This window comes from Scomber japonicus, chromosome 9 (genome assembly GCF_027409825.1).
Source record: "Scomber japonicus isolate fScoJap1 chromosome 9, fScoJap1.pri, whole genome shotgun sequence".
Classification (NCBI taxonomy): domain Eukaryota; kingdom Metazoa; phylum Chordata; class Actinopteri; order Scombriformes; family Scombridae; genus Scomber; species Scomber japonicus.
Genome location: NC_070586.1, coordinates 21,361,870 through 21,372,524, shown reverse-complemented (window position 1 = coordinate 21,372,524; position 10,655 = coordinate 21,361,870). Strand labels below are relative to the sequence as shown.

Genomic DNA, 10,655 nt, shown 5'->3' with positions numbered 1-10,655 from the left:
TTAATTTCGCCTATTTTATTAAGTAACCCCTCTCCCTTAATAGATGTGTAAGGTTAAACCTTGCATAATGTAGGCTACATCTTGATGGGAATCTCGCAGATAACCAATGAGCGCACTGCACGCCTTTGTCCTCTGAGAGAAAATTTGACGTGGCATGAGATCCGGACGTGACATAGCTGCACATCTCCTCTCTCCTCCTCCTCCATTCAGCCCAGTTACCTTCGGACGTCTGCAGGTGAACTGGTCCCGGTGCCGAGCAAGTCCTTGTACGCAGTCGGGAACCGGGAGAAATAATGTGGCTGATCGTGTTGGCCAGCTTCCTTCACTGCGCCTCGGCCTACGATGTGGATCTGAAGAAACTGGACGGGCTGGCGAAAGCTAGGGTGGAGGTACAGTAAGCCTTCATGAGAGTCCGCTTCATGCCTTAAAGTATAGGCGGGATGATATTAATGAGTATAGTATTGGTGCATTTTCTGAATCAGGTTTTTGGTAAATGTGTGAATGGATCATACGTTGTGTTCTTCTAAAGGTTGGGCGCATGCGTTAAGTGAGCAGGATGACAAGAGCTGTAAACCTCCATGCCTTTACAACATGGTACCCAATTAAGCATACAGGCTGCCATTTCTAATTCATTAAGTTTAAATCTGCTAAAAATGACTTGGTGGTGGTAGGTTATTTCAAGATGAACAGTCAGGTTGCATACCAAAGTTTCGTACTAAGTTTCTTAAACTCTCGTCTTCTTTTTGTGAGAAACCATGTCGTTTTCCCTCCAGGGTGTACTCTATCACCGCCCTGCCAACATCACTGAACAAAAACATATTATCTCCTATACTATTGTTGTGTCAGCCACACCTGTAACTCAATAGCCCACCTGAGGCTCAGGGACTACAGAAATGGGTTAGACATCCTTCCTGCTAACCCAAATTAGTTTAGTTTATTTGGATCCCCATTAGCTGTTACTCAACAGCTCTCTCTGTGTGTGTGTGTGTCTGTGTGTGTCTGTGTGTAAGCAGAAAGACACGTTTTAGTAGCCAAAACATGTCAGTTAAATAATCTTTTTCAATATTATAACGATCACCCTTTTTCCAAGAGCCGCTTATAATAATTTCTTCAATGTCATGTTTTGTCTCTACTCAGACGTGTGGTGGATGACAGCTGAACAGGCTCAGAGAGGTAAGTTGCCTTCTGTAATGTTATCACCAGAAACAAAATGAATATGATCACACCGAGAGCCACTGTCAGGGGCAGACTGAAGCCTAATCTCTGCTTAAATGTGTTTGCTCATGGAAAAACATTTACATAAACATCTAATGTTTCACATAATCCTCAGACAGATCTGTCACTGAAACCAGCCATTAATCCTCATTTCTGTCTGCAGGTCAAAGCCTTCGTGGTCCAGGATATTCCTCTTTAGTATCCTTTGACTCAAGTACATCACTGTCCCTAAATATGTATGTTTGTAACACATCGTACAGCATTGTCTGTCTGCCAATCCTTGACCTCTTCACCTCAGCCATAACCTGGTGATGAAGCACATACCTGGGGCCGACCCTGAGCTTGTCCTCCTTAACCACTATTATGAAGAACTGGATGTAAGTCCTTGATTTGTTTATGTTAATGCTGGTCTTGTTTTTCAATAGATTAAAGCACCTATATGAAAAAATCATAATCTATAAAACGACTTGATGGCACCATTTTTTGTTAGTAGGAAATTGAGATAATTTTGATTATAACAAGCTTTGTGTTGCTTTTAGCCTATTCATTGTCTCGAGCCACAGTAATATCGGTGGAATTTAGTGGAAAACCAACACACAGAGACTTTAAAACTGGAGTGCAGGACTTCTGTCTCCCCCTTCTGGGAGTAAGAGTAATTACAAAAACACTGTTGGCACATGCCTACATCATCATCACCTAACTACCTAAGTTCGCCTGCTCAGCCAGCCAAAGTCTCTGTTGTGCAACGTCCACCACCTTGCATTTGCAAGCTGTGAATTTTCAGTAAAACCGCCAATATTAATTAGCCTGTTTTGCCTCTTATCCTGGCCTGTCATGGCTTTCATGCCATTCCACACTGCCCTCAAGTCATTGCTGTGAAATTCCTCCTCAATTTTTGGGATTAATTAGGAATTGCATGTCAACTGAGGCTGCTACAATGTACATGAATGCCATTATATCACACTTAATTTACTGTTTAACAAGTTGGTCACAGGCAAGTAGCTCAACCTTAAGGCCACTAGAATCATTATATAAACAAACCATGAAAACCCTCAACAAGAAATCTAATAGCTTTCACCACTGCAACATACTGGAAAAATATAATGTCTTGAGCTGGAAAAACCTAATAAAATACGCAAACACATGCCTCATCTACAAAATAATTCATGGTCTGGCTCCTCCTCCACTCAGTAGCTTTGTTAGGCAACAAGTAAATCCAAATCAGATCACTAGAGGAGTCACAAGAGGAAACTGCATTATCGCACCGCTAAAATCTGCTTTTAGTCAATCTGCCTTCTCAAAGTGGCACATGAATGGAACGCTGTACCAGTCCACATCAGGGACATTACCACGTACAGGTCTTTTTCTAGACAATTAAGAACATGGCTCATAAGTCTCCAAATCTGTCAGCACTAAACCAGATGAAACAAATGTATGCTGTTAAATTGTATTGTTGCCTGATCTGCCTTAATGTTATTGTTATCATGTATCTTACACTTGTTTTTCTTATGCCTGTGTTTGTTTATGCAGTTAAATTGCCCTGTTTCTTGTATTGAGTCTTGCTCACATGTGTTATGCTTACAGCCGCATTTGCTCACATTTGTTCTTGCTTATGTCTGCTCCCGTGAAGCTGTTCTGGGGGGTATTCCAGAAAGTGGGTTATGTGGAAAACTCAGAGTAAGTTAACCCTGAGATGAGGGAAACTCTGTGTTATCCATTCCAGAATATAACATAACATAAAGGACATTCATTTATATTATATTTATATGACAGCTTTTTAAATTATTGTTGCTTTATCATATTCCAAGTGTTTAACCAAAACATAACTGTCATTTAAAGCTACATTAATCAGTTCAGGCTATAACACTCTGTAGAGCTAAGAGGAACGGGGTTAGCTTGCAATTCTCTCTGGGTTCATCACTATGAGCGACACCAATGTTCACAAAAAATATTGATTAGGGGAGTTTTAACTTTGCCTTTCAATCATTTAATCTTCAACCCATGGTTTTCCAAAATACATTAGCAATGTAACAGTAACAATGACAGTAAAAGGAATGATCCTTTAACCCGTGTATTTCCTCAACAGCGGATCGCCTTGTCTGACATGACCCGCTCAGAGATCAATGAGCTGCTGGGGAAACTGGGATTCTACAAGAAGGCTCAAGCTGAGGACGAGGTGCCAGAGGAGTTCCGCTTCTCTCCTGCCAAAGACAGCCCGTTCAAAGATGAGCCAGCATACAAACCCTCCACTTCCTCTCTTGCCACTGAGAACACCTCAGATCCCAACTCTGAGGTGAAGCACACTGACCTATAACTTGTCAGAGAGGAGAAAAGTAGGAATCTCACAGTAACACTGCCCATGACCAGCTAGTTATTGCAGAAATGCTTGTAATTTCACAGCAAGGCTAGCAGATCATGGATCAGTCTTTGGGGAAGGACAAAATCATAGCATCAGCAAAAGACCTTTAAAAGGTCCACAATCTGAATTTGCACATATTTTCTTGCTATTTGTTCTTTTTTTCAGTGCTAATATCCCAACAGGTTGGTTTGTGTGTGCTTTTTCTACGACTAGAAGTGTGTATGTTTGATTTGCGACATCATGTGTCAGCTGTTTTGAGGATTCTTGCCTCACTTGAGCGCTTGTGTGTCTGATTGCTTCCTACCCACTTTGAAACTGAATGAAGCCTCAGGCTAAAAATCATATGACAGGCCTGGGGTTGATGCTATATGTTCCTCTGGGATGGGCTGATGCACACAAGACGATTCAACGTAGAGTTGTCAAAGAAGAAAATAATAAAATATTTCAAGAAAATGCATTTCAGCCCTGGTCCTTGCAGTATGTAGTCGTGTTGATGTCCATTTCTTTTAACACTGTGAAGACATTCAGTTTTGGCAGAAAGCCCATAAAAGTGAATAAGAGTGTCTTAGCCCTTTAGTAGACTGTCAGCAAGTACATTGCATGTCGGAATGGGACCAAGCCAGCTTTATGGCCCTCAATTAGAATAATCTGGTGTTGAAAATGTTAAGTGTTTTTATGAGATGATTCAGAGCAATAATCCCCCACAAACAAATGAATTTCTCCAATTGGTTTAATTGTTAATTCACATTTAACTGCGGTGCACAGAAACATGAAATTATGACGTGTTTTAGCTCTTATGTACAGCACTCACTGCTTTGTGAAGGTATTCTTTTCTCCATTGGCAGCAGTGGAATATCTCAAATAATTTCTGTAAATCTACAAAATATAGCATGAAGATCTTAAATCAATCAAATTTTACACATCTTCTACAAAGGAACCATAATTGTACAAATGAAAATAAAAATCTTCATTGAAAAATTTTCCTTTGCGTCATATTGTAAAATATACATTGGCAGTTATGCTCAGTCACAATTGCTCATTTTTAAACTTGTAACTGATGGAGCTGAAAGCCGGCTTTCATCAGGCCTAGAAACATGACCCAAAAGTGATAATTTGTTTCACAACACACTGCGGTAGTTTCAGCTTATTGACTTACTTTAAACAAAACTTTTAAAGTGTAATTTACACACTAACAACATTTTTTAAAAAACTGATATATTACCAAAAGAATCTACTCAAGCGTAAATAAAACAGCTGTGTGTGAGTGTGTTTGGCAGGGCGAGGCAGTGATCGCAGCAGTGCTGTGCATTTTTTGTACATCTGAAAGACACAAGTAATGATACAATTCAGCTGTATGACAGAGTGACTGTAATCGCAACTCATTATTTTTTTTCTACCTGAATGAAAAACGTGTGTATGCAAGTATTTTGTCATCAGAATTGCATCATGACACAATAATACAGGAGGAGGGAAATTTTAAACTTCTGAAACATCTCAGTAGCTCAATAGAGTTCAGACAGGTGAGCGTATTCAGCAATGGACTGCAAAGAGAAGGTTGCATCCATTTGAAAAATGAACAAAAACAAAAACATCCCAGTGCTCATGTATTAAATAGTAAAATGTTAATTGATGACATCAACATGAGAATAATAACTTAATCAAAATATTTAAAGCAACCAGAGTTTGGTAAAAATGAGAAAGTACCAAAGTGGAAACCAAGTAATGCATCATATGGTAGGATATATTTTTCTTCTTCATTGGAATCACCAATAGCAATGCTTAGAAATTATTATAGTTACAAAAATGGAGCGGAGAAAAATGTAGATATAAATAATTTAAAAAGGGGAATACTATAAATAATATTTCTCTTATCTCTTGAGGTGTCTCTCAGCACACTTGCATGGTGACACAGTTACTGCATGTTGAATACTACAGTACAAAGAGAAGTACGAGTACAAAAACCCCCAAAAATCTGATGTACTAAAACTTTAAAGCTTAAAAAGGTATTTTTATAAAAACTTTGGCGCCCTCTTGCTGGAAAATGTGCGAAAACAATGAATTAACATCACCACTGCCAACAAAGATAATAAGCAAACTGACACACAAACACACACATCCCCAGCTTGTCCATTGGAGATATGCAACTCTGTGACCCAGCCGTTCAGCGAAGAATCAGTCATCAGGTGAAGATGTAGTCGAGGAGGGCTGGTTTAGGGGAGGGGTGGGGTGTGGGGGCTGCCTTGTTACAACCCCGTGCTGAAAGCCACGTTGAGGCCGAACACTCACTGAGCACAGGTCAGAGGTCACAGGGCCGACCCATGGACATCTCGTATCTGCGCAGGTGGTTGACCAGAGACTGTACGTAGGTGAAGACACATTTGGAGTCGGGTTTATTACCCATGATCATCATGTCTTCCACTTCCAGCAAAGGCATGCAGTTGGCGTAGGTCCTGAGGAACAGGCATAAAAGAGACAGTCTGTATGAGAAAGAGGAGAATGAACGGAGAAGAGGGGCGAGGGCCAGAGATGGAGGAGGGAGGGGAATACTCTCCTTCACAGATTTCAGTGTTTATATTATTGTTATAATCATTCATATTTCTTCATCTATCATGTGTTTATCTGTGGTTGTTAGGAAAGATGTTTCTCTTCTTGTTGGAGTTATCTCTTTTTTTAATCTATTTTCCCTAAACCACTCTGTGGAAAACCCTTTAAGAGCTCTCTATAAATAAACTTGACAAATTAAGTGTATTTCAATAAAAGGGAGAAAGACGTCACATTCGAGGTATGCAGAGAGTGACCACAGGGTGGCATTATATGCACATACTGTAAACCCTCACAAACGTCACACACAAAAAAGAGTTGAGTGCCAGGAACCAAGGTAAACCTCTTGCTCGAGAAAATAAATGTCAATAACATAAAATCTGTTTTGTTATTGTAGAAACCGTAGACATGGGTCATTCTGTCCTTTAACTATTATGGAGTATATTTAAAAGGCTTTACGAGCCAAAGGCATAAACACCTGTAAACTCATACTTAATAAAAAGACAGTGGATAACACACAGCCTCTGTTCTCTGCTTTGTTTCTTAACTCCTTTGTTTGAAACGCTGTGATACAGTAGTTCCTTTTAAAGTGTTGAGCTGCAGATGGACCTGGCTTTCTGCCTGGGCCATAGTCTGGCTATGCAGAGATGCACACACACACACACACACACACACACACACACACACACACACACACATACACACACACCCACACATACACATACACCCACACACACACACACACACATAGACATACACCCACACACACACACACACACACATACCATGTTTGGTTCTTCAGACCTCAGTAACTCCAAATTAACATGGACATCCAAAAGCAACAGAGTTCTGAAGCATCACATTTAATATAAATCCTTTCAGCTGCTTAAAACATGCAGCCACACACACACTCGCTCTGACACACACACACACACACACACACACACACACACACACACACACACACACACCCTAAATCCCATTTAGTCTACCAGAAACAAACTGAGGTTCCTTCACAGGCTTTCCCCTCTCTCACCATGGGTTCAGTTTTAGGTGGGGTGCGACTTTAGGAGGAGTTTTTGGTTTTAACCAGGCCCTTCGTCACCAGACCCCTGTAGAACTCCTGCAGGTATGTGTACACACACTTCCAATCGGGCTCGCGCATCTTCACCATGTCGTCCACATCCAACAGCTGGGGACAGTCCACTAGTTTCCTGCGCCCGGCAGGGGTAGAGAGAGGTGGGGGAGGTAGGAAAAAACCGAACGGACAGAAACAAAGTAGAGGACGAGGTTGGAGAACAAATAAGAAGAAGAAAGGAACAGAAGGACAGAGATAAAAAGGAAGGAAGAAGGAGGGGGGGGAAAAACAGATGAAGCAGTGAGCAGCCAAATGAGATTCAGGGTGAGAAGACAGAGAGAGAGAGAGAGAAAAGACACAAAAATAAACAACATCATTACATTCTCTGTGATCACAAATACATCCATGAGTCAACATGCTTCATGAACATCATGATATGTACAGAATGTGGCATACACACATACATACATACATACAAACATACATAACAAAACGTCAAATGAGCGTCAGGTGATGCTCATTTAGCCTTTTTGTTTGTTTGTTGTTTTTTTCTGTGCACTAAGACAAGAGACTTTGGAGCATCTCAATATGACTATGAACTGTCAGAAACACAAGACATGATGAAAAAAACAACAAGGATTCTGCAAATACACAAAGATACAATCACATGGTGACTCTTAAAGCACACTGGTGAACAGGAAGGTGTGTGCATGTGTGTTTTGGGATTCCAGATAAACTGCCAGACAAACGGCCGGGAGGGTCGGGGTGCCCAGGGAAGTGAGTGATAGTGCAACACAAACGTGGAAAGATGGCGGCTGTGGTTTGGTGACAGTCGGGTGTTGAGGATATAAATCACTAATATCAGCATCACCATTAGCATGGGCATTATCCTACTAGGAGCATGTGAACACGCACACACAGGTGGGTGGAGGTCATCACAAGTGAAAATAATGTGACGCAACAGAGACGAAAAAAAAAGAGGAAATGTAGAGGGGAAAGATTAGAAGTAAAGAGGAGGGGGGAAAAATCGGAGGCGCAGCTGAGAGTTGTCCACTTTTTAACCTGGTGGTTGTTTGGGTCGGGTTTGCTCACGGGTCTCTGGTTTAGAGCAGTGACGACATGGAGGGTATCACAGCAGTTACTCATAGTAGAGGACAAATGGAGAATGGATGTTTAGAAGTGGAGTAATTAGAGTAGTAGCAGTTATGGGGCTCACTCAGCCTTGAGGGGGGAATCAGTACACCTGGGAGAGACAGGGAAAGTTAACATTCGGACATCAGTCAAGGAGCCACGCGACTTTGATGTGTTTTTGGGCCCATCTCTGTACTTCAGGCTCAAGTAGATGTTGCTACAGAGCAATAATAATAAGAACTGGATGTGGATTTTACAAAAGACTGAAATATTGAAAGGGATGAGAGAGGGAAGGAAAAATCTGTATAGCACAAAATGTAGGGAAATGTATTGGTTTAGGCAGAGAGCAGCACCAGCATGGGTTTTCGTGTACTGTGACTGAAAGGAAAGCTAACCCTGCAGGCTTTCAGGATATTTGTCCACTGGTCCACATATTCTTCATATTTTCTCTGTCAAGCGTAACAAAAACACAGGTACACTGCAGTTGACGTGGTTTCTCCAAAATTTCAATTAAGATGGCTGATGGTCTCATTTAGCAGTCAAAACTCAACAACACCAAAAACGGATGTGGTTAGAGCACATGTTACTGGGACAAACAGGTTTTGTGTTTATACTCACTCTGCAGTGCTGAAGGCCACCTCAAAGTTTTGCCTGCGGTTGCTGGGGCTCAGGGAGTCGTAGTCGAAGGATTCAGGGAAGAAATTATGCACCAGCGCACAAAATGCCATGCCATTGCTCCAACTGGATGAAAAATTCTGAATATCCACATGCTGATAAAGAAAAAAACAGAATAGATATAAAAGTACTGATAGAAACGTGATGGAAACATTCCCCAAGGTAGGAAATATTATCTTGGCTTATCTCGTCGAAATCATCTGGCTCAGCTACGGCTTTATTGGCTGACATTAAAGAAGAGCATTGGACAAACAGTGGGTTGCTGTGGCCGGTTGGCTCACCTCATATGAGCGGGTCTTGGCACGACACCAGTCGAGCAGCATCTGCTTGATAGAGTTTGCGTTGGGTACACCGAAGCTGGTGGAACGCTGAACCTTGTTTACCTTGGCGACCGCTTGGTTTCCAGGGCTACGGAAAAGTCAAGTTTGTGTTAATATTTACAAGTTGAGACCAAGTCCTTTTCTTTGTTTGGTAGCACTACCTCTTTGTTTATCCTTACCCGCCTCCCTCCTTCTCCAGCTTCTCTATCATGGCTTTGCGGGCCTGCATGGCAGAGGTCTTCGGCAAAGTCTGAGCCCTCATCAACTCCTTGCGCCTCTCCGCCTGCTTCCGCTCAACAGCAGCCAAGCCACCGCTGCGAGACGACGAATCGTCCTCACGATCAAACACACTGGAGGAACGACATGTACAGCAAATTAACTTGGAAGCATTCTCGGATTTTAAATTTTGTGTAAACACTGTGTGGATGCTTCACAACCCACCTGCCCACTTTTTTGTTTGTGTTGGAGGAGGAGGACGAGGAAGAAGTGGAAGAGCTGAAGCTGTATGATTTTGACTGGACTGTCCCTCCTTAAATGTATAAAAGCATGTTATTATTAACATACAGACATATGACTGATATTGGTGAAAAAAGCAACAAGTATATGTATTGTATGGAAATAGAGTGACTCACTGTCTGTTTTCTGCACATAACTAGACTCGACGACAGTGCTGCGTGTTGATCTGCTTCCATCATCTGAACACAAACAAACAACTCAACTTATTTATGATACTGGATAGGGTCAGTTTGATGTCAGTGTTCTAATTTATTTTTCATCCCCTTTTAGGGATTCACTTTTTCACTGATATGATTTGCCACCCATTTTTGTGTGTCTGGGGTAAATTGGTCGGGGTGGAACTGGAAGAATTGGTGGCAGTTACATCCAGGTTGTAAAGCAAGTTTAATAAACGCTCAAAAAAAGAAAACAAAAGAACAGGAAAGAAGAGAAAATAAACTACCAGACTGTGCAAAGCGGTCTGTCTTGGTGACTTGGCGGGTGGAGCCATCTGCCGCCTTTTCCACCTTCCTCATCACCACCTCTCCCGCCCCGGCCCCTGGGCGACCTTTCTGTGCACGCTCTTCTCTCTGCTGCCGAAGCTCCTGCAGACGGGTCTCACGCTCCTTTTCTCTTTGGTCTGGGGTGGAAAGGAGAGGAGAGGAAACGAGGGATGGAGAGGTGGTGAGGAAGGTGGAGAGATGATGTCAGTGGAAAAAGAGGAGGAGGAGGAGGAGGAGGACAAGAGGCCCCAAACAAGCTGACAGCTCCTCATCTGACTGCCACAAAGATGGATTAAAACAGGGCTTCCAAATTCGAGGCGATACATTTTAGGATTCTT

At 41.9% G+C, this 10,655-nt stretch overlaps 2 protein-coding genes across 2 annotated transcripts in view; one reads left to right on the top strand and one right to left on the bottom strand.

The window, feature by feature from the left end:
• The first annotated feature begins 226 nt into the window (after positions 1–226).
• Positions 227–4,119, top strand: selenom (selenoprotein M). The gene is made up of 5 exons (XM_053325694.1): positions 227–389; positions 1,138–1,173; positions 1,379–1,413; positions 1,514–1,592; positions 3,302–4,119. The coding sequence occupies exons 1-5, from the start codon at positions 294–296 to the stop codon at positions 3,527–3,529; spliced, it is 474 nt and encodes a 157-aa protein (XP_053181669.1). The 5' UTR covers positions 227–293; the 3' UTR covers positions 3,530–4,119.
• A 158-nt stretch (positions 4,120–4,277) lies between these two features.
• Positions 4,278–10,655, bottom strand: part of smtnb (smoothelin b) — a 47,533-nt gene continuing 41,155 nt past the window's right edge. Inside the window, exons 13-19 of the mRNA XM_053325834.1 lie at positions 10,278–10,454; positions 9,952–10,014; positions 9,761–9,848; positions 9,499–9,669; positions 9,281–9,407; positions 8,943–9,094; positions 4,278–6,024 (exon numbers count right to left, since the gene is read on the bottom strand). Coding sequence (XP_053181809.1) covers positions 5,871–6,024; positions 8,943–9,094; positions 9,281–9,407; positions 9,499–9,669; positions 9,761–9,848; positions 9,952–10,014; positions 10,278–10,454 — 932 coding nt within the window. The 3' untranslated portion in view covers positions 4,278–5,870. The remainder of the gene's footprint in view (positions 6,025–8,942; positions 9,095–9,280; positions 9,408–9,498; positions 9,670–9,760; positions 9,849–9,951; positions 10,015–10,277; positions 10,455–10,655) is intronic.